The 25,380-nt window shown below is 52.5% G+C and overlaps 5 protein-coding genes across 9 annotated transcripts; 4 read left to right on the forward strand and 1 right to left on the reverse strand.

Annotated features, from left to right (window-relative positions):
• The first annotated feature begins 560 nt into the window (after positions 1-560).
• Positions 561-2,588, forward strand: CLDN7 (claudin 7). The gene is made up of 4 exons (XM_016222546.2): positions 561-1,135; positions 1,818-1,982; positions 2,086-2,170; positions 2,262-2,588. The coding sequence occupies exons 1-4, from the start codon at positions 913-915 to the stop codon at positions 2,422-2,424; spliced, it is 636 nt and encodes a 211-aa protein (XP_016078032.1). The 5' UTR covers positions 561-912; the 3' UTR covers positions 2,425-2,588.
• Positions 2,589-2,837: 249 nt separating this feature from the next.
• ELP5 (elongator acetyltransferase complex subunit 5) lies at positions 2,838-9,716 on the reverse strand. Of its 4 annotated transcripts, none has more exons than XM_087825911.1 (8): positions 9,643-9,705; positions 9,435-9,495; positions 9,271-9,351; positions 7,521-7,741; positions 4,855-5,036; positions 4,099-4,212; positions 3,874-3,974; positions 2,856-3,227 (listed from the first exon to the last, which is right to left on the reverse strand). In XM_087825911.1, exons 1-8 carry the CDS (start codon positions 9,686-9,688, stop codon positions 3,125-3,127), a joined length of 909 nt encoding a protein of 302 aa, XP_087682037.1. In that variant the 5' UTR covers positions 9,689-9,705; the 3' UTR covers positions 2,856-3,124. The 4 variants fall into 4 exon arrangements, with proteins under 4 accessions (XP_087682038.1, XP_087682037.1, XP_087682036.1 ...); XM_087825910.1 differs by having other exon boundaries at positions 2,888-3,231; XM_087825909.1 differs by having other exon boundaries at positions 2,890-3,231; positions 4,117-4,212; positions 9,643-9,716.
• Positions 9,717-10,586: 870 nt separating this feature from the next.
• CTDNEP1 (CTD nuclear envelope phosphatase 1) lies at positions 10,587-16,491 on the forward strand. Its single transcript, XM_016222551.2, has 8 exons — positions 10,587-11,027; positions 13,793-13,859; positions 13,955-14,073; positions 14,282-14,353; positions 14,767-14,883; positions 15,110-15,221; positions 15,653-15,737; positions 16,038-16,491. Exons 1-8 carry the CDS (start codon positions 10,926-10,928, stop codon positions 16,096-16,098), a joined length of 735 nt encoding a protein of 244 aa, XP_016078037.1. The 5' UTR covers positions 10,587-10,925; the 3' UTR covers positions 16,099-16,491.
• A 1,338-nt stretch (positions 16,492-17,829) lies between these two features.
• On the forward strand, positions 17,830-19,767 carry GABARAP (GABA type A receptor-associated protein). Its single transcript, XM_016222421.2, has 4 exons — positions 17,830-17,999; positions 18,562-18,640; positions 18,759-18,877; positions 19,299-19,767. The coding sequence occupies exons 1-4, from the start codon at positions 17,910-17,912 to the stop codon at positions 19,362-19,364; spliced, it is 354 nt and encodes a 117-aa protein (XP_016077907.1). The 5' UTR covers positions 17,830-17,909; the 3' UTR covers positions 19,365-19,767.
• A 903-nt stretch (positions 19,768-20,670) lies between these two features.
• Positions 20,671-24,747, forward strand: PHF23 (PHD finger protein 23). Of its 2 annotated transcripts, none has more exons than XM_016222425.2 (5): positions 20,671-20,856; positions 22,392-22,423; positions 22,584-22,676; positions 23,237-24,074; positions 24,179-24,747. In XM_016222425.2, the coding sequence occupies exons 1-5, from the start codon at positions 20,823-20,825 to the stop codon at positions 24,391-24,393; spliced, it is 1,212 nt and encodes a 403-aa protein (XP_016077911.1). In that variant the 5' UTR covers positions 20,671-20,822; the 3' UTR covers positions 24,394-24,747. The 2 variants fall into 2 exon arrangements, with proteins under 2 accessions (XP_016077911.1, XP_016077912.1); XM_016222426.2 differs by lacking the exon at positions 20,671-20,856 and adding an exon at positions 21,806-21,844.
• Positions 24,748-25,380: the final 633 nt, after the last annotated feature.

Consider the following 25,380-nt stretch of genomic DNA (forward strand, 5'->3'; position numbering starts at 1 on the left):
AGGCATTGGCGCCAGGGCCCCTGAAGATGGGGTCGACTGGGAGAGGAGACAGAGGAAACGGGAATGGAGCAGAAGGTGGGGGGACAGTGGGGCGGGACGGAGAGCGCCTAGAGCAGAAGCGGGGAGTCCCCGCGGTGGGGAGGGGGCGGAGCGAAGGCTGGGCGGCGGCGGGCCTGGCGCACCTGTTGGGGCGCTGGGAAGGGGCGTCGGGATGCTGGAGCGAAGTCCAGGCCAGGGGGGCTGACTTCCGAGAGGCCTCCGCCTCCTCCGCACCTGCGGTCAAAGACGGGCAAGAGAAGGGGCGTGACCCTGGCGCTCAGGTTCCTTCCTCTATACCTGGGAGAGGAGGGGTGGGGGCCAGGACTTCCGGCCCAGGTGAGTGTCCCTTCGGTGACGTCAGGTCACTCTTGGCCGCCCCTCCGGTTCCGCTCCCCTTCGCCTCCCAGTGCCCGCGGGGCGCGCCCCCGACGCCCTACATATACTCAGGTGCGCCGCACCTGTCCGCCCGCATCTGCTCGCTCTCCGCGGCTTGCACCTGGCGCCGGCCTACTGCCCGGGGTACTTTGGGGACTTCCAACACCCAGGACGGCCCCTACGGCCCCGCCACCTTTTGTTCGGGAAGCGTAGCCGAGAGCGCCGCGGGGAACGGCCTGGACTTCGGGGATCGCCTTGGTCGGCCACCAGTCTTCCGAGCGCAACCTGTTCCTTCTGCTGGGAGATACTCGGCCCGCCGGAGGGGCGACTTGTGTTTACTTCGGGTGATAAGAAATTCGCAGTCACTCGACCAAAAACTTCTTTTTTCTCTTTGGGTGACTTGTGACTCCAACCCAAGTTGTCTCGTGAGGTTGCCCCTCCGAGTTTGTTTCACGGCAGAGGCGGCCGCCCGCGCCCCCGGTCCTTCCTGAGGGCGCAATGGCCAACTCGGGCCTGCAGCTGCTGGGCTTCTCCATGGCCTTGCTGGGCTGGGTGGGCCTGGTGGCGTGCACCGCCATCCCGCAGTGGCAGATGAGCTCGTTCGCGGGCGACAACATCATCACGGCCCAGGCCATGTACAAGGGGCTGTGGATGGACTGCGTCACTCAGAGCACGGGAGTGATGAGCTGCAAAATGTACGACTCGGTGCTCGCCCTGCCTGGTAAGGCCGTGAGACCGAGGGGGCGGACGCGCCAGGCCGGGGTCTCCGGGTGGCCCGGGCCCCGACGCCCTGGGTTGCCTGGGAGCCAGCGGGAGAGGAGGGAGGACGCGGGCGGCCGCGCAGCGGGGCTGGCTGGAGTGGGCCTGCCGCGCCCGTCGCACCCTCTGCGCCCCGTTTCTCAGCGGGAGGCCGGGGCCTGGGCCGCGGTCTCTGCTGTCCCCCGGCCTAGGCTGGCAATGGCCTCAGCCACTCCCGCCCTTTTCTCTAAGACAAAGGGCGGCCGCGGGGTCCCGCGGAGGAGCCGTGCGCGCCTGTCAGACGTGGGCAGGCGCCTGCGGCCTCTAATCTTATCGGCCGATTAGACGAAGCCACAAACCCTGTGGCCTCGACAGTGGGGTCAGGACTGGGCCGCAGGTCGTCGTCTGCGGCCCGTGCGGAGTCGCCAGCCGCCGCCTCCGCTGTCCCCTGTCACCCTTCCCCCTACCCGGGCAGTTTCATCGAAACCCGGGCGCCCCGGGCGGGTCTGAGAGCCGCGGCAGGGCGGGGCGGCGCCGCAGGCCCCGGAGCGGGATCCACCCCGAACCGGCCGGGACCTGGCCGCCGGGGGCATCTCAGGCCCGGGGCGGCCGGCTCGAAGGCTGCCGCACTTCCAGCAATGCAAGTTCTTCCTCCTTCCTCTCAGCGGCCCTTCAGGCCACTAGAGCCCTAATGGTGGTGTCCCTGGTGCTGGGCTTCCTGGCCATGTTCGTGGCCACGATGGGCATGAAGTGTACGCGCTGTGGGGGAGATGACAAAGTGAAGAAGGCCCGCATAGCCATGACCGGAGGCATCATTTTCATCGTGGCAGGTGAGTCGCAGGTCCAAGGTAGCCTCAAGGGCTCTGAGGAGTGAGGGTGGGTATGGTGCTGGTTTGGGGTCGCACAATGTCAAAATCCTCATTCTCCCTCTAGGTCTTGCTGCTTTGATAGCTTGCTCCTGGTATGGCCACATGATTATCACAGACTTTTATAACCCTTTGGTCCCCATGAATGTTAAGTAAGTATGGGAGTCCTGCCTCCTAAGGGGACCGACAGGTCTGGGGTCGGGAGAGGCCAGGGTTTCTGAACCCAATCCCCTCTCTCCACAGGTACGAGTTTGGTCCTGCCATCTTCATTGGCTGGGCAGGGTCTGCTCTGGTCCTTTTGGGAGGTGCACTGCTCTCTTGCTCCTGTCCTGGGAGTGAGACAAAAGCTGGGTACGGTGCACCCCGCTCCTACCCTAAGCCCAACTCTGCCAAGGAGTACGTGTGAACTGGGACTCCCTTGCCCCAGCCTGGTGGCCTAGACGCTTGAAAGGACTGGGGCAGAGAGCTCAGCCCGGGGGCAGGATGTACAGGAGCCTGTCCTGCACACCGTGTACAATTCCCTGGGGGCTAGGTGGGAGAGAACAAAAGAGGGGTGGATGTGCTTTTTGTACAGTAATAAAAAGTATGTTTTGGAAAGTTGGCTTTTCTTCCTTCCCCTTTCTGCTTTCTTCCTACTGAGCTCCTTGTAGGGAGCCTGGAATCTAAAATATACACATTGAGCACCAATGGCGTTGCATGCCATCCCTGTTCCACCACTTCATTGTTCTTCAGCCCCCAACACTGACTATTGACTCTAGAAGACTCAGGTGCTTGGTTTCCTCCATCCATTCCCAACCTCCAGTCCCTTCTACTCCCAACTCTTGCTTAAATAGCTACCAGAGTTTCTTTTTTAATAAATTTTTTTTTTTATTAGGCTTGGGGGAGAGAAGACGGATTTCCTAGTCTCTTACCTTCCCCTCTGCCAGCATCCCACTTTTTGTCAGGACTGGACACTGCTCCCTAGCTCATGGATCATAGGGTAGGGCCCCCAGAAACAGAGGAAACAGATACGGGGCAGGGACAAGGCAAGGCCAACTCGAACAATGGAAGGATGGGAACAGGCCCAAGGTCTCCCACCCCCCTCCAATTTCAGTCTAGTCAAATATCTAGGTCATCATCTGGGTCCTCTTGGTCCAGGTCATCATAAGCATCTGGCTCATAGAAGATGTGGCTGGTAGCCTGGCCTTGACCACGGCATAGTAGAGCCTGCTGTCTGAGAGATGAGAAAAGAATTGGTGTTGGTAAGGGTGGGTAACAGGAGTCCTGTCTGAATACCCTGTACACGGTGACTGTGACTCCCTCTTTGTTCTCCATGTTTTCTTGGCCCAAGTCCCTTTCCCTGACCCCTGGTTTAGTTAGTACTGAAGCACCATTTGGTACTAGAAGACTCCCGCTCTCATACTACTCTAAGTTTTTATTCTTAGCAGCTTGAGGGCAAGGATCCTGCCATAGTCTTGCTTCATCCACCCACACACTGGGCATAGAACAGGCATCTACTAAGTCCTTATTAACCTGTCTTTGCCCTCCCCATCTAGCTTCCTGTCCTAGCACTGTTGCCTGGAGATAGGGCCATTTCTCCAGGGTCTGGTCTGGCTCAGCCTAGACCGAGATTGCTCTGGGGACAACTGTGGAGTTGGGACCCAAGGCTGTAATGGAGAAAAAAGGAGATAAAGGCTCTTTGTCATTGTTGGGGTATGGGTGGGTAGAGAACCACTCCCCAGATTTGGCTCTGGAGATGGACTTCAACCCTTATAAAGTCTGAGAGGTTAATCAATAACCTGTTGTCACCCCACCTCTTAGGCCCAGATGCTGGGTTTTCTACTCAAGGACCTGGACACATAGGCTGAAACCTTACTTTTCAGAGCTGAATTGGAAGGGCAGGGTCAGACTATCTTTGGCTTCCTTCTCTTTCCTGGACAGGTGAAGGTTAAAGGTCAAGTGAGCTGTGGGATCCACCTGTAGGTACAAAGGATGCTGCCACTATGCCCCGTCCCTGAAATCTCCAACCCCACGCCCAACCTCTGCAGTTTTTATGCTCCTCTCTTTTTGTCAGACCCCAACTCCATTCTCTTGTTCTGACCCTGGCACTCTTAGATACCGGGGGGGTGTGAGGATCTGGATCAGGCTTCGACTTTAGGGGAGAACCCCCTTGGAGATCCAGGCTGAAGTCAGGCAGGATGGAGAACCACTGAGTCTGGGGAAAAGAAAGGAGAGTATTAGTTTCTTCCACCTTACTGAAGACACCAGGGAGAACTAAAGACCTAGTACCTTCAGCCTAAATCAGCTATACAGCCGCCTGCTTTCCGCTCTTGTCCACCTCTCACCCCTCCTTCAAACCCCTCCATGGGAACTTGTCCCTTCTCCTCCCTAGAAACCACTCCCAGTCTTTTCTCCTTTTCCATTTCCTGGAAGGCACTGTCTTTTACTGGTTAAGCTCACAGGATCTGAATTCCCTAGGCTGAAAAATAGGGCTAATAGCCCGGCCAGGTTTCTCGGTGGTTGAGCGTCAACCCATGAACCAAGAAGTTACCAGTTGATTCCTGGTCAGGGCACATGCCTGGGTTGCGGGCTTGATCCCTAAAAGGGGGCATGCAGGAGGCAGCCAATTGATGTTTCTATCTCTCTATCCCTCTCCCTTCTTCTCTAAAAATCAATAAAACTCTATTAAAACAAAACAAAAACACGGGGATAATAAAACTACCTCACAGGGTAGCTGTGAAGATTAAATGAGGGAAATAATGAAATGACGCAAGCACAGAGAAGTGCTCCATCACATCAGCTTTTTTTTGTTCCCCTGTCTAACCCCAACCTCTAGTCCTCCTGTGCTCCTCCTGACCTTATGTGTTGGATGATGTTGGGGCCTCCGATAGAGAATGTGAGCCGAGGCCTGGCCCCCTGTACCACTCAGGGTCACCTCAGTCTGAGCAAGGGTGCTCAATGCTTCCACGGGGCCTGGGCCATGAAGCTCTTCATGTAGCAGGCCCAGCACACGCACATGTTCTACTGGGCAGCTGTCATCTGGGGAGGGACAAGAAATATAAGTCACATAGGGCAGTAGGGAGCATTCTGGGTGGAGGCCTGTGATCAAATAGTGAAAAGAAGGAAATAGAGGTAGGCCCACATTCTATCACAGCCACATTTCCAACTTACTTTGGCCAGTTTCATGGCCCTGCACTGACCCCTTTTCAGCTCTCACCTTTCATGTATTTTCTTATTCCAATGTAAATCTGATCAAGATACCACTCTGACTACAACCCTCAGGAGCAACTCATGGCCTCAAGGGTGAATTAACACTTTCATCATCTAGTCCCTGCTTCATCTCTTACATACTGCATTACTTGCAGTTTTTGGAACTTGCCAATATCCCAGCCAGTCTCTTTGATTCCCTCCCTTTTGGGAAGCATTTACAGAGTGTTAGGCACTACATTAAACACCTTTTTTTGTTGTTGTTAATCCTCACCTGAGGATATTTTTACCATTGATTTTTTGAATGGGAGGGAGGGAGGAAAGGGGGGAGAGAGAGAGAGAAAGAGAGAGAGATAGGAGAGAGAGAGGGAAACATCAATGTGAGAGAGAGACACATTGATAGGTTGCCTCCCCTATGTGCCTGGACTGGGGCCAGGGATCAAATCTGCAACCCAGGTATGTGCCATTGACTGGGAATCAAATCCTTGACCCTTTGGTGCATGGACTGACACACTAACCACTGAGTCACACTAGCTAGGGCTGCCCTAAACACTTTAACATAACATTTCGATCCTTATAAAGGTCAGTAGTTTTGGGGCTGAACCATATAAAACTGCTCATATTTCACATCTGACTATATCTAACTATAAAAAATGGCAATTCTACACTTTTAGAGAGGAAACTGAAGCACTGAGAGATCAAGTACCTTAATATAAACCTAGTTATCTGACTCCAAAGCCCATGCTAGTACCCATAGTACACAGAGTGGGGCAAAAGGAGGTTTACTGTTCTTCGGATGAAAAATAATACAGCCCTGCCGGGCGTGGCTCAGCAGTTGAGCGTCAACCTGGGATCCAGGCGATCGGGGTTCGATTCCCAGTCAGGGCACATGCCCAGTTGCGTGCTTGATCAATGACTCTCTCATCATTGATGTTTCTATCTCTCTCTCTCCCTCTCCTTTCCTCTCTCTGAAATCAATAAAGACATATTTAAAAAAGAAAAAAAGAAAAAAAAGAAAAATAATACAGTAATTGCCCTAACTGGTCTGGCTCAGTGGTTAGAGTGTGGGGCCAAGACTGAAGTGTCCCGGGTTCGATTCCAGCTAAGGGCACGTACCTTGGTTGCAGGCTCGATCCCGGGCCCTAGTCAGGCCTCGTGTGGGAGGCAATCAATCAGTGTGTTCCTCTCACATCAATGTCTCTCTTTCTCTTCCACTCGCTCTGAAAAGCAATGGAAAAAATATCCTTGGGTGAGAATTAAAATAAAGAAAGAGCAAGCCCAGCCAGTGTGGCTTAGCCATTGCGCATTGACCTAGGATCCAGATTACAGTTTGATTCCCAGTCAGGGCACATGCCTGGTTCGTGGGTTTGATCCCCGGCAGGGGGCGTGCAGGAGGCAGCCAATCAATGACTCTCATCAATGATGTTTCTCTCTCTCTCTCCCCCTCCTTTTCTCTCTGAAATCAATAAAGACATGTTTAAAAAAAGAAAAAAGAAAAGGTAATACAATAAATTAATAATTATACAAGAATAACTAATTTCATGTACTCACAACTGCAAACCCACTTTTGCCCCACCCTGTACTTCAAGGCTAGTCCTAGTGCCGTGTGCCTAAATTTGCTGGGCTGACCCCTTGCTCTAAGACAGTTCCTTCCTTAAGGTACTCTGTGCATGTTCCTTATCATCATGGCTCTTATCAGAATATCTTGTATCTGTTTGTTTACTTGTCTGTATCCTTGATGAACTTTGAGCTCCTGGAAGACAAGGACCTGACTATAGTTAGTCTTTATTTTCCCATTATCTAAAATTGTATCTGATACATTATATATATTTAATGTTTGTTGAGTGAATAAAATAGATGAGTAAACAAGAACTTGGATAAGAAAAAAGTGATTGGTAGGTGGCATTACAGAGAAGTCAAGAACTAGTATAAAGGTTAAAGACATGAAAAAAGGGCCCTAGCTGGTGTGCCTTAGTTGGCTGAGTGATGCCCCATGTACCAAAAGGTAGCCGGTTAAATTCCCAGTCAGTGCACATGCCTGGGTTTTGGGCTTGATCCCCAGTAGGGGGTGTGTGGGGAACAGCCAATTGATATTTCTCTCTCACATTGATGTTTATCTCTCCTTCTCCCCTCCTCTCTTTCTAAAATCAATAAAAACATATTTTAAAATGGTTAAACTAATAATTTTTTTAAATAAAGAGATGAAAGAAGGTTCACTTGGAGATTCCCCAATATGTTTTTTCTTAGGGTAGAAAGGGGCAAATTCCTTGGCAGGGAGAGATGTATGAAGGGAAATAATGAAGGAGGGAGTCTCACCAGGGCGGGAGTCCTTATGGCTCAGAGCATGAAGGGTTTGGCAAAGTGTGGTGCAGGGAAGGTGAAGCAGCAGCCAGCTAAGTGAATCAAGAGCAATGGTGACAGGACCAGAGCCTGTCCTCTTGCACATTGTTCTCAAGACTCCCAGGGCACCCCCAGGAAGGGTTTCCCCAGTGTTTGACCAGTTGAGAGGGTCTCTGAAGACGTCATGGTAAACTAGCCTGCAAAGAGAAAATAGGAGACAACATAATACTGCCCTCTCCCCCCAATCTTGAAATTCATTCTGTGACTTTTGTGGCTCTGTTTTCTCAATTTTCACTAATAGCTTAAATACCAGTGACAGGTAATAACTGAGAAGTAGAAAATAGTGATTGAGTGTACAGACTTTGACATCAGACAGCCCTGAGCTCAAAGCCTGGGTTTGCTAACTGCCCAAGGTCCCGTAACTAATAAATTACTTAATCTAAGACTTGGTTTCTTTATTTGTAAAATAGGAATGCAAACCTTCTGATATTTAGCACAGTGTCTGAGACATACTAAATACTTGATAAATGTTAGCTATCATCACTGTCAAATATGTCTTGAGTGGTGCCTAAAGTGTATAATTCTCTGGATGAATGAAGAGAAAGGAAAGAACACAAGGCATGGTTCCAGCTGTAGAACAGCTTAGCAAAGGTCAAGAATTAAGTTTTGTGGTACTAACTACAGATAAAATAGCAATTCAGGAAAGGGAGACTGATGTGGGCTAACAATCCTGGGAAAGCTTCATGGTGGCAGAACTTGTTCCCAGACATCTCCTTTGTATCTTCTATTTCCCTTATGAATGATATCTTAACACATAGCATCACCTCTCTTACACTGGCTTGTACAAAATTAGGGCTCAACAGACAGATATAAATTGTTATAATTCATGGCCATCCCTACTGCCATTTCCTCAAGCCAGGCCTATCACATCCTACCATTATTCTCTGATTCATTAGAACAGGGATCATATCCCTGCTGCCTCATTCACTGCTGTATCTCCAGTGCCTAGCACTGGTTTATAATTGGTGCTCAGTACATAACCACCTGACTGAACCCGGATTACTACAATAGTCTTCCCACATGGTCTCCCTATCTCCAGGCTGGCTCCTGCCAACACTGTGGTCACTGAATTTAACAGAAATGATGATATTACTCCCCTCCCAAATTTTCAAATACCTCCCCACTTCCTTTACAATAACATTTAATCTTCTTTTCAGACTCTGTAAGACTTTTCACGATCAGGTACCTTTTTATCTGTGTGACTTCAGTAAACTCTTCCACCGTCCATGAACAGGTACGCTTTCCCATACCTAACTGTGCATATGCTGTTCCCTCTGCCTGTAGGGCAAGTCCCTCAGTAGCTTGCAGTTAAGCGTTGATGCAAGTTTAGAATCCATGTCTGGATTAAGCATCCCCAGATTCTGAGGAACTCAAAAAGGCAAAACGTTTATTTTTCTTCTCCAGTAAAGCTTCTAGTACTAAACTGTACTGTTCGCCTTTACCCTCTATGTCTTTCACATTCTATAATCTCTGCTATGAATCTCTACATACTTACTACTCCTTATCATTCCTCTTACCAATTCCCAAGTCCTAAAAGACTCATATCCACTCATTCAATGAATAAGTGCTGCTACTACATACCAGGTTCTGCTCGTGTTGCTGTAAGGGAAACTCCTTATCAATAGAGGTCCCACATCCAACAAACTCTCTTCCAATTTGTACTTACTGGCTGTTGACACTGGAGTCAAAACCTTCACGAAACTCTTCCTCGCTCACTTCACAGCCCAGGATATGGATTTGCTCTCCACTGAGGTACATATGAGCAGAATGTCAGAGTGGGGCCCAGACTTCCTTCCCAGGGAGGACAGGAAGACGCTGCAGGATACTCACCACAGCGCAGATTTCTTGATAAGCGCCTTCAAGAGACTGCGCCCCTCCCACTCAACTGAGTCTGGAGAGTGAGGGACGGATAAACAGTGTGAGAACAAAGGTTTCCGCTTTCACGAACCCGTCGCTACCTCCACCCCTAGCCTGTGACCCATGGCCCTTCCTCTCGACTTAACCTCGGCTCCGAAGCCCCTGTGCCTGTGACCCTCACCCCGAAGCAGCACCAGGCCGCCAAGAGCCAAAAGCGACTCCAACATCTCCAACTGGCATCCCCAGCCTTCTCAGACGCCCTCTGATGGCGTCACGGCCTGCTGCCCCGCCCCATCCAGGGGAAAGGGGCGGGGCATCCTTGATTCCTCCCACCACCAAGACCCTGCATAGACTGGAATGAAAGGTCACATTATGTTCAATATTCCCAGGGCGGCTCACACGAAGGGGCCCCTCCAGTGCCAGGCGCACATACGTACGGACGACGCCCCTCTCCACATTTTTTACCGTAACTAGGGCGGGAAGAGCGGTTGGGGCGGTTGCCGACGGGAGGGGGAGACGGCCGCACGAGCCCGCCCGACCGCCCGAACTTGGGGTCAACTGGAGTCACTCCCTATTCACCTCGTTAGAGGCGGGGCCTGCTTCGCCCCGGGTCCCGCCCCACCGCCACCTTCCGCGCGTGCGCGGTACTGCGGCCTTGTTCGGGGCACACGCTACTTTCCTTATCCCCACCCCCATAGGCCGAGTGAGGAACCTTAGTCCGGGTGAAGCGAATACACGTCACCACCGGAAGTAGTGTCAGAGGTGAAGAGGAGGGGGGAAGAAAGGAGGAGGGAGCCCTTTGGGTGGTAAAATGGCGCCTGTCAGAGTGGGAAATCCAGCTGCAGAAACTGCAGCCCCGCTTCTCAGCGGCTAAGGCGCCCCCGACCTCGGGGAGGGGGAGGCCGCTCCGGTCCAGGCATCCGCGCCCTTCGGCTCCCCCTCCCCCTCCTTCCCTGCTCCTTTGCTCAGCCAGCCCGTTCTCCCGGGCCCCGGCCCTTCGCGCGCTGCGCTGCCCCCTCCCGCCCCTTTCCCGCGAGTAGCCCCCTAGCGCGCCTGCGCAGCGGGCCACCCTCCGCTTCCTCCTTCCCCTCCCCCTTCTTTCTCCCTAGCCCCCTCCCCCATTACCCCCTCCCCCAATTCTCCATCCCCTTCCCTCCTGGTCTCGGAGGACCCCGTCCTAGCCCGGTCTATCTCAGCCCGCAATCTCCGCGAAGCCGTCGGTGCCACTCCCTGCCCATGTGGGCCCCTGCGGGCTGCCCACGCCTGTCCCCCAGCGCCTGGTTCCTCTGGGCTTTCCCCTCGCCGGGGGTGGCTTTCTGAGCCACCCGCTCCGTGCCCCTCTCTGCAGCCTCTCCTGCCATTCGGGGCCCCCGTTTCCCCTCCCGGCGGCGGGGGGCTGCCCCCGGGGGGCTGGCGGAGCTGGGCCGCGGGGGCCCCGGGGCCGGCGGTGCCGGGGTCATCGGGATGATGCGGACGCAGTGTCTGCTGGGGCTGCGCACGTTCGTGGCCTTCGCCGCCAAGCTGTGGAGCTTCTTCATTTACCTTTTGCGGAGGCAGATCCGCACGGTGAGCCTGGGTGGGCGCTGGTTGTGGTGGGGACCTCTGTCAACGGCGCTCACGGGTTTTCGAAAGTGTCGGGCCTCTGTTTGGTTCTGGCGGCGGCTTCTCCCCTTAGAGAACTCGGGCACCTTTAGCAGAGCATGGGGTGGAATGGGGAGGAGGGAGACCCTTGTAGTAGAACCGAGATCGGGGGGCTTAGATGGGGACAAGATCTGGCAACTCTTGGGGGCTAGGGTGGTGGGTGGGGCGCTCTTAAGAAAGCTGGAGTTGCTGCTAAAGGAACCGAGAGGCGGGGAACACCTGTTTGATGGCAGCAGATCTGTTAATGTGGGCTTATGAAAGACCCTCCTGTTCTTAGGAAACTCCGTGTTTGTTTGGTCTTATAACAAGGGAGAGACAGGCTTGAGTGTCAAGAGTGAAGGTGGGTGGGAGGGTATATGTGACAAACAAGGATGGGAACTCGGGAAAAGCCCTGGGTGTAAAGGAGAAACCCCTGCAGTTTGCATTAAGGGAACTCCTCCAAAAAGCCCAGAAAACTTACTTCATAGTGTGAATGTGGGTACCTGGATTTATTGAGATTCTGGGACTAAGATTTTTTTTATGTTGTGGAAGAGAGCACATTAAGGTTTGGTTGTTCCTATCAGTAGACCGTGCTTGTCGGTCATAGGCTTGAATCCCAGGGCAAGGCACCCTTGTTTCTCCTGGAGACCCCTAGTATGGTGAGGGGTACTGTAGACAGTGGAGACTGCATGTATCCCAAGTATCCCTGGGTTCACTCCCCCATAGCTTTTCTCCAAAGTCACAGTTACTTAGGCTAACATCATTTAATAAATGGACTCTTGTGTTCTCATCACCATTGGGGAGAATCCTCTGAAGGAGTCTGGGAAGAATTAAATGAGCTGGGGTGCAGAGGTTTTCTGGTCTGTACTCTTAGGCATACCTCAGTAAAACCTGAAAGAATAAAACCAGGTAGGAGCTGCCTAGGTGAAGGAATTTCCAGAAAATCCTGGGTGGTGATGGTGGACTTTATTGATGGGGGAATGGGCCTGGCCTTGCATTTAGTGTCTCCTTTACCATTCTACTCCTTCCACTTCCTGGGTGGTCATGGTTGTAGGCAGGGCTATTTCCCTGAGACAGGAGTTGGGAGGCAAGAAGAATTTGGGGTCAGAGATGCTAAGATATGTGTGGGGCTAGTGCCTGGGGTTTTCTTTACATGTTAGCTGCCATCCCTCTTTCCCTGGCCTTGCTCTGAGCGTCTCATCTTCTTTCTCTAACACATCAGTTTTTGTTCTGGGGTGTAGGGAGTAGTTAGTGCTTCAGCCCATCCAGAGGTTAGTTGCTTTCCTTTGAGTGGCACAGATCCCACAGCCTTTTGTCTTGTCTTCCCTTCCAGTCTGGCCTTTTCCCCCACCCCCTTTCTGGCAGATACTTGGAGCAGTCCCTACATGCCCAGCATGTGCAACCCGAGATAGCAGGGCAGGACACCCGAGCTGTTGCAGCCCTCATGGTGGCCCAGGGAGAAAAGAAGGGCAGATGCCTTGGGATTAGGGTTGAGGGCCCTTTGGTTTGCAAGGGGGAACCTGATGCTGGTGAGGCTCAGGGCCTATGGATGGACTGAAGAGCATTTGTCTGTGCCTTAGAAGAGCAGAGGAAGGAATTGCTAGGCTTTGCATGGGGGATATTTGAGTGTTAGAAATAAGAGCCTCTGGAAAAAGCTTGGAGAAGCTGGAAGGCTGAGGTGGTGATGTCCTTGTCCCATCTTCACCTCTTACAGCCCTTGCTTCACTCTGGCCTTCTCCACACCCGATCAGTTGGCTTGGCAGGTGGGGCTTTCCAGTGTCCTCTGCCTTGCCCTGGGTACCAGGAAAAGGAGGCTGTTCAGAGGACTGAGGTTCTTTGCAACTTGTGACTTGGCTTATAGAGACAGAAATGGACAGGTGGCTGGTTAAAATAGGCCTGGTGGCCCCTAGCCAGAGGAACTTAGCTGACCTGACAACCCCTGGATTCCCTCATCCTCTCTTCCCCCTAGGGACCCAAGGACCTCCCTTCTTGACTCCTACTCCATGTCCACTAAGAAATCTAAGGCTGATGGAAGTTGTCACAAAGAATCTTTGGGGTGGAGGTGGGAAGAGCTGTGCATTTCTTTGTTCAATGTAGCAAAGTGATATCATGGTTAAGAGAACAGGTTCTTCCATTGGATTGCATGAGTACAGTCCTGGCTTTACCATTTCATTGATTCTAATATTAACTGACCACCCCTGCTACAGTGTTCTAGGAATACAACCACGATGGAGACAAAATCCATGCTCTCATGGAGTTGTCATTCTAATTGGAACAAACAACTAAGATAATTCCTAGCTCTGTGGCCTTAGGCAATGTATTTAACCTTTTTTTTTTTTTTTTTTAATATATCTTTATTGATTTCAGAGAGAGGAAGGGAGAGGGGGAGAGAGAAACATCAATGATGAGAGTCAATGATGGAGCCCGCAGCTCAGGCATGTGCCCTGACTGGGAATCAAACCATGATCTACTGGATCATAGGTCAATGCTCAACTGCTGAGCCATTCCAGCTGGGCAGTTTCTTTATTCTTAAAATATAATATTATTACTGCTTTTATTGTTATTATTATCAGGGTTGTTTTGAGAAATAAATGAAATGATCCTAAGTCACTTATACAGTGCCCAACATGGTAAATGTTCAACATGTGCTACTTTTTGTTACTGGGGAAGATTTTCTTGTCTAGGGTTCTAATCCTGTGTTTTGTTCTCAGGTAATTCAGTACCAAACTGTTCGATATGATATCCTTCCCTTATCTCCTGTGTCCAGGAATCGGCTAGGTGAGGATGCTGTCTGGGAAGATCCTTAAAGGTGAGGTAGGGTTCAGAGTCTGGGCTGGAGGTTGGTTGGTGTCATTTCTTCCTGTGTGGTTCAGGCCAGGTTAAGAGGAAGATCCTGGTGCTGGATCTGGATGAGACACTTATTCACTCCCATCATGATGGGGTTCTGAGGCCCACAGTCCGACCTGGAACACCTCCTGACTTCATCCTTAAGGTGTGTGTGGGGTGGGAAGTGATGGAATGGTTATAGCTGTGGTTTTACTTAGATCTTTCCCAATCCCAGAATGTGTTATCACGGTCCCCATCCCCTGGTACCAGTGTCAGCCTGGAGGAGGGAAACAGGCAGTGGGCGGGTAGGGGGTGTCCATCAGGCTGTTCTGTGGTGCTCAGGACTTCTTCCAGCCCTTCCCTGTTCTCTACAGGTGGTGATAGACAAACATCCTGTCCGGTTTTTTGTACATAAGAGGCCCCATGTGGATTTCTTCTTAGAAGTGGTGAGTTTGCAGGAGCCAAAGGGAGGTCTGTGATGAAGGAATGGTTTTAGGTCTCTGGTAATTTAGAAGATTTGGAGGAATAAGGGGTGAAGAGAAATGGCTAAGGGCAATTTTGGGGAAGGGAGGTTATGGGATGGTTGGAGAATGGCTTTTGGTAGTTTGGGTTCATTTGTTTTGCTGGTATACTTCTATTCTTCTACAGGCTTCCTGCTCTTTTGTTTTTGCATCTTTGAATCTTAAGGGTAAATGGTGCCTAAGACTCTGAGTTTAGGGGCACTCAGAATTTTGTGTCCTCAGAGACATTTGATATTACTGAAAGTTCTGAAGGACAAGGCTGGAGTCCCAGTGAAAGGGAACGATATGTCTAAATGATCACCTCTTCTGACACCTCCTTCTCCTTCTATCTGTTTCAGGTGAGCCAGTGGTACGAGTTGGTAGTGTTCACAGCAAGCATGGAAATTTATGGCTCTGCTGTGGCAGATAAACTAGACAATAGCAGAAGCATTCTCAAGAGGAGATACTACAGACAGGTAAGGGGCCAGAATCCAGATATAAGTGAAGCTATGGAGGCAGGCCACCAGGGAGGGATTTGAATTTGAGGCAGTTGCCCTGGAATGAGACTTTCTGAGGACGTGAGGGAGGCATACTGCATGATCCCCTTTGTGGGAGTTTGGCTGCCTATGGTGTTGTTGGGATTGGGGGAGCAATCACAGAGGGTGAGTCTCCTTTTGATAGCCAGCTCACCCTGCCTTCCAGCACTGCACTTTGGAATTGGGCAGCTACATCAAGGACCTCTCAGTGGTCCACAGTGACCTCTCCAGCATTGTGATCCTGGATAACTCCCCAGGGGCTTACAGGAGCCATCCAGGTATGGGGGAATGTGGTAAGTCTGGCAGGACCAGGAAGTGGTTCCTGAATGCATGGAGCTGGGATGCCTTACTTGACTGTATGTCAAGGTGCAAGTTGTTTCTCTTTTAAATGTTTCCCTCTCCCCCAAATGTCCATTTCATAAATTAGATTCCTCATAGCAGATTTGCTTAGGGTCAAACACAATGGCAATAGATTTGACTGGAAGCCTTGTACTAGTATGAGATACGGTGATTGAAATTAAATTTAATTTTATTTTGGAGTATAAATCAAGACGGTTTTACTTAGATTATTGATTTTGGGTTGGTGGGTGGTGGTGAGATATATACATGTATTTTAAAGTAATGATCCCTACTCCCAAATAAAAGAAAAAACACCTTGTCCTTCTTGAATCTTTTGTTTCTTCTCATGTGCATTTTCCACTCAACCTAGACAATGCTATCCCCATCAAGTCCTGGTTCAGTGACCCCAGTGACACCGCCCTTCTTAACCTGCTCCCGATGCTGGATGCCCTCAGGTAAGGGAAACTAGACACTTAGATTTCTGAGGAAAGGAGGAGGTGGGGGAATCCCAAGAGGGAATAAAAGTTTGTCCTGTTTTACTTATTTATCTCTCTTCCCTTAAGCAGTTAGCATTTGAACCAAGGTCTTATACTAAAGCTGATCACTTTTAGCCATTGGGTTTTGGGCATACTGAACCTCAGTCTCATTATGTGGAAATGGTGACTGCCCCACGTCTCCAGTGAGGCTGCCTCACACTAGTGTTGTGGGGATATCAACTATAAGGACTCTACCAATGTAAGTTATTGTCATCCCAGGTTCACCGCTGATGTTCGCTCTGTGCTAAGCCGAAACCTTCACCAACACAGGCTCTGGTGACAGCTGCTCCCCCTCCACCTGAGTTGGGGTGGGGGGGAAAGGGAGGGTGAGCCCTCGGGATGCTGTCTGATGCCCTGTCCAACGGTGAGGACTGCCTGGGCAGGGTCTGCCCCTCCCTCCCCTCTCTGCCCTGGGAGCCCTGCACTCCATATGGAGTCTGGATGGACACATGGGCCAGACTCTGAAGCAGCCTCTCTCTAACTTCGTGTTCGCACTCCCTGGAAACCCCAGACTGGGACATAAGCGGAGGCCTAGGAGAGCTGAAACAATGTCTGTGGTGGAGAGAGAGGACTGGCCAGAGTGAGAGACAGACATTCGATAATCCGGGAGGCTCAGAGAGAAGCCAAGCCAGCTTTGTTGTGATTTGATTTTTTAAAAAACTCTTGTACAAAACTGATCTAATTCTTCACTCCAAGGGCTGGGTTGTGGGTGGGAAACTGGGATTTGGGCCACTGGATTTCCCCCAAACTTGTCCCCCTCCCTTACTTTTCTCTATATTTTCCTTTCCTAGATTCCCTCAGACCTGTAACCAGCCTTCTCTCTGTTCCCCCCCCCCACCTCCTTTTAAACCATGCATTATAACTTTGAAACCAAAGCTGCCCCAGGTCCTTCTCTGGGGTTTTGGGACATGAAGGGCAGAGGGGAGATAGACTGCTGCTGGTCCTACGGGTAGGGGGAAAAGGTGGTGTTGGTTTGGTGAGGACTGAGTAGTGAAAATCTACATCAGATGCTTTGGTGGGAAATGTCTTACTGATGGGATGGGCGTCCTGGCTGGGAGCTGGAGGACAGCTAGCTGTATGTCCTGAGGGAACTTGAGCTTCAGAGCAGTAGGACACAGATGTATGAAAGGAAAAACCAAGTCGCCAGAAAACGCATATAACTGGAGAAAGGCCAAACCCTGGGGTTGACTAGACGTGCTCAACGGGCTTTGCCCCCAGGCTGCGGAAGCCCTCGGCCCTCTGCTCGCGGCGCTGGCCCCACCAACCTCCAGTCTCCCGCTCCAGCGGTTGCGGGCTCCACCTCCCTGTGCCCTCCTCCCAGGAGCCGGTTCTACTTCCTCGCATTCGCCACGTGATGCTCCGCCCTTCCCTCAGATCACATGATTCTTTGGGTCCTGTGCTGAAAATGTCCTTCCGCGCCGACGTAGTCCCCACCTTTTGGGCCTACTCTCCAGTCCCCACTGGTTCACTCTCCTGAAACCTAAGCGTTCTTGCGTGTCTCCAGACAGGTAGTTTTTTCCCTCTTTCGGAAGACCATCTTGTCCACTCGGGTACTATTTTGTTTTGGTGTTAACGACCGCTATTTGCGTACCAGCACGTTTCGTGAATAGCTGTCCTTGTAATTATCTCTGCTTTTCCCCACATTATGCCCGGAAAGAATTTTTGGCGAACAGTCTCAAATTATGGTTACTATCTCCTAGCTTCTTTCCATTCCCAGCTTTGTGGGAGAAAGTCGGGGAAATGGGTTTTCAGTTCTTTTTGTCGGTCGCGAAAACCACCCAAATTTGCTGCGTCGCCAGCGTAGCCCACGAATTGATTCCAAAGCGATTACGCTGACGGCGTGGGGGGTGGTCAGTAGGTGGTGCTAAGCAATCCACGTTAGGGCTGCTGCGCTGGTGGCGTAACGTAGCGAACCCGCCGGCCCCTGATGGGCGGGGGCGGAGTTGGCGAATAGGGAAGTGGCGCAAGTCCTGGGATCGCTCCGCTGAATCCGCCTGCGCGTCGCCACCGTCGCCGCCGCCGCCCCCTGTCCCGGCCCCCCCCTCCCTGGGTTCCCTCAGCCCAGTCCGGTCCAGCCCGGTTCCCGGGAGGATGAAGTTCGTGTATAAAGAGGAGCATCCGTTCGAGAAACGCCGCTCTGAGGGCGAGAAGATCCGAAAGAAATACCCGGACCGGGTCCCGGTAAGGACGGTAGCCAGGGCCGAGGGCGCGGGGCGCTGGCATTGACGCCACAGCCTGGGCTTGGGTCCGGAACGGGCAGCGCGGCCATTAGGCTGCGGGTTGTGGTGGGTCTGGGAACGACCCTGAAACTCCCGTCTCTGGGACTGGAGGTGAAAGGGCTAGTGGTGGTAGCTGGGGTTGAAGGGTTGTAGATGGAGGAGATAGACCTTGGGATTCGTGTCGGAGGCTGTAGGGAGTTTGACAGTCTGAATGTCACATGGTTATTTCCTCCAGCTAGCTAGGTTTCTGAGATTAAAGGCTGTAGTCGGCCCAGACAAGTCGTCCCCATCTGGTTAAGATAGTTGTTTATTATGACGCCCTCTATTCAGGGACCTGGATGTTGAGGCGAGTTGAGTCAGTGGGGTTCCGGATCTCTTTCAGGGCTGCACCACGTGTTCAGAGACAAAGAAATGAGTCTGGGGTAGGTTTGGGCGCTAGGGATATTGTTGCTTGAGTTCCTGACAGGTGGAGCTGTGGGATTGTAATATCTAATGCCTTCTAATTTTTATCTTCCCTTTATCAGGTGATAGTAGAAAAGGCTCCCAAAGCTCGGATAGGAGACCTGGACAAAAAGAAATACCTGGTGCCTTCTGATCTCACAGGTGGGAACCTTACCCAATACTCAGGTTTGCTACCTGTGGGAGGAGGCTCCACACAGCAGCTGTTCTTTTAGGACAGTTGTGATATCTGTGACTTTATCACATCTTATATTTTTGGCAGTTGGTCAGTTTTATTTCTTGATCCGGAAGCGAATTCATCTCCGAGCTGAGGATGCCTTGTTTTTCTTTGTCAACAATGTCATTCCACCCACCAGTGCCACCATGGGTCAGCTATACCAGGTATGGTGATTGAGAAGTAGTGGTGGTTTTGGAGAGGAGTTGGAAGAGCTTGAGGGGAAGAAAGTTTCAGGTCAGCAGTTCTTGAATTTGCTGTGTAGTCCTGGGTTGGGGGTTTCGACAGGGCAGCGGCAGTAGACAAGGAAGGGAACAGCGAGTTGGAGCAACTGTTCTGATAAGGACCCTCCCAATCCCCTCTTTATTCCAAGGCAGCAGAGAACAGTTTGAGGTCTTTTTTTGCCCAGGGCTGCTGCTAGGGATAATCCTGTTAGGCTGTTAGTCCCTGGAACAAGTGAGGGAGAGAATGAGGGCACTGGTTTGGGGGGGTCTTCAAAAAATGATTTTTGAAGAATGTGTATGGGTGGTGTGTGGTTTAAGTAAGGGCCAGATGCCTGAGCACCATTATTTTCTGCTTTCACCCCAGGAACACCATGAAGAAGACTTCTTTCTATACATTGCCTACAGTGATGAAAGTGTCTATGGCCTGTGAAGCTGCTGCGCCTGTGGTGGGGGGTCCCATTCTACAGAGAGAGAGGTGGCCCCCCCTTCCTTGACCTCCTCTCTTCAGGACCTGCACTTCCTAATGTTTGAGGCTCTTCTCCAGAATCTCTTAGCAGGAGGGTTAATGGGGGAGATGGCCTCTAGTATCTCTCCTTTCTCCTGCCTTCCCCTCTCTCTACCACCTTTTCCACTCTGCTTTAGACTTCTTGATTGTCGATCTCTGTCACATCCAGTGATTGTTATGGTTTCTGTTCCCTTTCTAATTGCCCAAGGGGCTCAGAACCCCAACAATCTTTTCCTTTCACTACCTTTTTTGGGGGTAGATGGAAGGGAATGAAATTGTGGGGGGAAGGTAAGAGGCACATCAATAAAGAGGAAACCACCAAGCTGAACTGGATTTTTGCTTTGTGTTGCTGCCTTCTCCCTTCTCTGTTTTACTGGTCAGTGGGAAAAGATGAAGTTGGAGGGGTAGTAATATATTTTGGTTTATTCTGTTGATGTTGGACTTTTCCTTGTGCATAAAAAGGGTGCTTTTTGTTGTAATGGATGGGATACTCTGAGTAATGTTTCTTGAAACTTCAGTTGCATATGTGTGTGTATTGGACCCTGATATAAAAGAGCAACTTTTTTACTGTGGGTTTCGGTGGAGAGAGTTTAAAAGTATCTGCTTTAGATAAATACATCCAAGTTTGTTATAACCTTTTGGATTAAGGAAGAGATTTTCCTATGTGGAGGCTCAATCCTCAGTTGCATGTCACTTGGCCAGACTCTGTGCAGGCATGTGGGATCTAGTAGAGTGGGATCCAAAGGAGGGAGAAGACTAGAAAAAGGGAGCCATTATCACCAGAAGAACTTCATCTCCCAGCAACCACTTCTCGGACCGGAAGTGGTGCGGTCCCCGGAGGGAGAAAAGCTGCAGAATATAGCAGTATGGTGGCCGAGAGTTCTAATCCCTTCTTTCCTCTTCTTTCTTAGTCCCGCCCAGCCTACAGTTCCCAGGAGCCTGCGCGCGCTCTTCCGCTCTAGCTTCTGCTCCGTCCCCGCCACTCCCCGGGGGAGGGGAGCGGTTTAGTGCGCCTGCGCGAATCCGTAGCTTGCTGGGAACTGAAGTTCCTAAGGCTTATGACATCCCCTTCCTGCTGCCCCCAGATGGACTACAAGTGCCTTGATGCATTGCGCGTCAGCGCCCGCGAAGGGAGGGGAGGAGGGAGTGGGGAGGAGGAGGAGGGAGCAGGCGGCCGGCGGCGCGGGGGGAGGGGGCTCGGTCCGGGAGTGCGGGAGGCAGTGGTAGAGGGAGGTGGCGGCAGCGGCTAGCGGACTCGAATCACAACCGGGCCGAGGCAGACACCTCTGTGGAGCGAGGCAGCAGGAACACCGAGCACCGGAGGCGGCACCGGGATCCCCGGCTCGGGAGGGGGGCGCCGGACCGGGAGGAGGGGAGGGGGCGATGCTGGAAGCCATGGCGGAGCCCAGTCCCGAAGGTGAGCTCTCGACCGGCACTGAGCACTGAGACGGAGGGGGCCGGGCAAGGAATCAATTGGCAAACTTGGAGGTCGAGCCCCTGGAGCTTGGGGAGGGGTTCGGGGGCCTGCCCCTGGAGGTGGGAGAGCGACGAGTTGAGAGACCTTGGAGAAAGAGGAGTGGGAGACTGAGCTGGGGGTAGTTGGCGATCAGATGCTGTGTGTTGGGGGGGCGGGGGAGGAGTGGGAGCTGGAAATCAGCTTGGGGGATAGGGGCCGAAAGGGCCTCCGGCAGGTTGGGGCCTTGGAGCTGGGTGGTTGGGGGAGTCTGGGGGCCGGAGAGTTGTTGAGAGAGGAGGTAGAAGAGGACTGAGTGAGGAACCCGGTAGTTCAGCGAGGTGGGGGAGTTTGTGGCGGTGGTGCCGGAGCTCCCGGTAGTTGCCGCTGGAGATAGCCCGGTATTTGTTGGAGGGGTGGGAAGATAGTTGTGGGGAAAAGAGGGAGTCTGGGTATTGTCTGCGGCAGAGGGACTTGTACTGGGGGGTAGTAGGGGGAGAGAGCCCGCCGGGAAGCGAGGGGAGCTGGGTAGTTTAGGGGCAGTGGGGCAGGGTGGGGGGATTAATACCGGCGAGTTGTGAGGTGGAGTGGGGGAGTTGGTCGGCGGGGGTTAAAGCTTGGGAGTTGCGGAGGGTGAAGGGGCAGCGGCGGCTGCAGCTGGGGTTGCTGTGGAGGGAGAGAGTAGTGGGGGGGGGGCTAGAGTTTAGGGTTCCGTAGCCTAATGACTTGGTGGCGGGTACGGGAGTGGGGCAGGCGGTGGCCGGGGAGAGCTCCGAACTGGGCCCGGGGCCCGGCGGGGAGCCCGAGAAGCTCGAGGCGGGGAGGGGCTAAAACCCCGGATGGGGGCGGAGGGACAGCGAGATTGTGGGGAGCGCGGTATGTGGGGGCAGGTGGGGCCGCGTCCGGGTGAGAGCTTTCTGGTCTGTCCCGGACGCAAAGTGGCGTTGGATGTGTGAGCCTGTGTGTGTTTAGGGTGGGGGTGAGGGGCGCGCCGGGCCTCGTGCTCGAGTAGAAGGGGCCGGAGGGCGGGGAGCGGCTCAGCGTGGTCATCCTGGACCCTGGGGGCAGGCGGGCGGCGTGTTCGGGCGGAGGGGCCAGGACCGTAGAGCCGGGCCCGTCAGGAACTCGGGACACTGGGCGCCTGTTAAGGATGGGGCAGGCGGCAGCCCAGGCTCGGTCCCTGGAGCGGTATGGCGGGGTGGGGCGCTGCGATCGGAGTAGACAAGTCTGGAGAAACCGTGGGGGGGAGGCGGGGCGCTAGGCCTCCGGTGGGGGGAAGGGGAGCGCTATATCGAGGCTCTAGAGGGCGCCGCGCCCAGGCTCCGCCCCTGGCGGGGCGGAAGGGGGAGCAGGGGCGGGCCCGGCACAGCAGGGGCTTGCTCGCCAGGCTGAGGGACTTGGGAGAGCAAGGGGTTCGCTTTGGATCTCCAAGGTTTAGAGGTGGTGTTTTACCCAGACTCTTTCCTAGTACCTTGACTCAGCTTTTATTGCTTTCACAGATCCACCTCCGACCCTTAAGCCAGAGACTCAGGTGAGGTTTCTCTTACCTTTGCAGCCTAGATTTACTAGCCAACTCTCTCCTCCCCTTCTTCTCTCCCTCCTCTACCTTTTCCAGATTCCTTATTCCTGGGACTATGCTTTTGGAAATGCCCCTTTTAAACTCTGTGTGATACAAGTTTCCTTCCTTTCAGCCACCTGAAAAACGTCGGAGAACAATTGAGGATTTCAACAAATTCTGCAGTTTTGTCTTGGCCTATGCCGGTTACATCCCCCCTAGCAAAGAGGTAGGAACAGGAGGTTAACTGACTTGACGGTAATGGCCTAATACCCTAGAAGGTCTGTTGAGCTACTGGACTGTACTTATTTGTAGGAGAAGCCTATCAGAAGTTATATGTAATACTTGGGCAATAAGGAACTCTAGTAGCAAAACTAGTATCTGGGGTGGGGGTGGGATTAGTAGAGATAGGTGGCTGGCGCAGCAGTGAATGGTCTTGGGGTTCTGTTAATGAAAGGTGTTTTGGATAAATTTTTGGAAGCTGAAAATTGTAACCAATGAAACTATAAGGAAGTCAGAAATATGGCTCTTGTTGGATACATACTATGTTGCAAAGGCAGTGGGAATTGGGGAGAAGGCTAGAATTTAAGGGCAGAAGTAACGAGGTGCTCAAGAAGAGATGCTAATGGGAGTTGAGGTGGGGATAAATTTTTGAGTACACTGAAATTTGTTGGTTTTGGTGGGATGTTTGGGGGTAGATTAGTTCCTAGTTTTTAATCTGGGTTTGCAGGGAACTGAGTGAGATGACACTGGGCCCCCTGCTCACCCTGGTCTTGTCCACCTTTTAAGGAAAGTGACTGGCCAGCCTCTGGCTCCAGCTCTCCATTGCGAGGTGAGAGTGCGGCAGATAGTGATGGCTGGGACTCAGCCCCCTCAGATCTCCGAACCATCCAGACCTTTGTTAAGAAGGCAAAGTCATCCAAGAGACGGGCCGCTCAAGCAGGTCCCACCCAGCCAGGACCCCCAAGGTCCACTTTCTCTCGTCTTCAGGCCCCTGACAGTGCCACCCTGCTTGAGAAGATGAAGCTCAAGGACTCTCTCTTTGATCTAGATGGGCCCAAAATGGCATCTCCACTCTCTCCCTCATCCCTCACACATGCCTCCCGGCCCTCTGCTGCTCTCGCCCCAGTACCCCTTTCCCAGGGGGACCTCTCCCAGCCTCCTCGAAAGAAGGACCGAAAGAACCGAAAGTTGGGGCCAGGAGGGGGTGCTGGTTTTGGGGTGCTTCGGAGGCCTCGGCCAGCCCCTGGGGATGGAGAAAAGAGGTCTCGAATCAAGAAGAGCAAGAAGCGGAAGTTGAAAAAGGCAGAGCGGGGGGATAGACTCCCACCTCCTGGGCCTCCCCGTGCACCTCCCAGTGATACAGACTCTGAAGAGGAGGAGGAAGAGGAGGAGGATGAGGAGGAGGAAGAGATGGCAGCAATGGTAGGGGGTGACACCCCAGCCCCTGTGCTGCCAACACCCCCTGAGGCTCCTAGGCCCCCCCCCACAGTACACCCTGAAGGAGCCCCTCCCACTGACAGTGAAAGCAAGGAGGTGGGCAGTACTGAAACAAGCCAAGATGGAGATGCTAGCTCCAGTGAAGGAGAGATGCGGGTCATGGATGAGGACATCATGGTAGAATCCGGTGAGAAGTTTGGGGTTGCCCAGGGGCAGCTGGGATGGTGGGTATGGGGCTGTTACGGATGCAACAGTTCAAGCACAACACCAAACCGACCTTTTTTTCCCCAGGTGATGACTCATGGGACCTGATCACATGTTACTGCAGAAAGCCCTTTGCTGGGCGGCCCATGATTGAGTGCAGCCTCTGTGGAACATGGATCCACCTCTCCTGTGCGAAGATAAAGAAGACGAATGTCCCTGACTTCTTTTACTGCCAGAAGTGCAAGGAACTGCGGCCAGAGGCCCGGCGGTTAGGGGGGCCTCCCAAATCTGGAGAGCCCTGACATCACCGTCTCTAGGCTGGAACTTCCAAATGACAGCATGACTTACTTGGGAACTGAGCCTCAGGGTCCTCAGCCTATCCCCTGAAGCTTGGATATTGTCCCACTTCCAGGCAGGAATTCCCAAGGGAGACTGGTTTGGAAATGAGTTCTTACTCTACTCTTCCTTCCCAGCTTGTGGACTTGAACTGGGACCCATTACAGTTGGGGGTGGGAGGCTGTGTGGGTCCCTAGACATTTAATCTCTGTTCCTTGGACCTGCCACCTCTCACTTTTTGGGCCAGGGTTGGAATTGGGACGGAATGGAACAGTTGTCTATAAAACGCTAGTGTAAATATAGCACTTCCCTCCCTCATCTTTTCTTCTCTCTCGCTCCCCATTTATTCTACACTGGTTTTATTTTTAATTTTGGACTTCCCCATTTGGGCATGGCAGCTCTGGTGGAGTACCAACCAGAGCCTGGCTGAAGGAGGAAGGAAAACAGGTGACCATTCTCTCAGTCACCTCTTGTTTTTAATAATACTGGCCAGCTGTTTATGCAGGCAGCCTGCGTGTTGTGAATAAAGCAGAGTGGGCTCTTTTGTGTTTATAGCCCTCAATGACTATCCTGCATGGGAGGAAGGTTTCGGAAAAGCTTGCAGAAGATGGCTAGAGGTGGTCCTGAAACCCACCTCTCTTTAAAGTTGGAGCAGAAAATGACCGGGCTCTTGGTCTCGCACAACTATGGCCGCAATTGGCTTTACCCCATCGAATCCCCAGTCTAGGATCCCTCCTCACACCCTCACCCTATTCCCCACAGGCCTACACCCTCCATCAGATAAGAATTGCTTGGAGCCCCCTGCTTGAGGGGTTAAGCGCGGTGGGAATATGTTGCCTGCCCCCTGAGGGCAGAGGCCAACTTGGCCTAGGTATTCGTCGGACACGGGTAGGAACACATCTTGGGGGCGGGGCCGTTGAAGGGAGGCCGTTGCTGAAAGCGGTCACGTGGTG

This window comes from Miniopterus natalensis, chromosome 17 (assembly GCF_054644295.1).
Source record: "Miniopterus natalensis isolate mMinNat1 chromosome 17, mMinNat1.hap1, whole genome shotgun sequence".
In the NCBI taxonomy this organism is placed as follows: Eukaryota; Metazoa; Chordata; class Mammalia; order Chiroptera; family Miniopteridae; genus Miniopterus; species Miniopterus natalensis.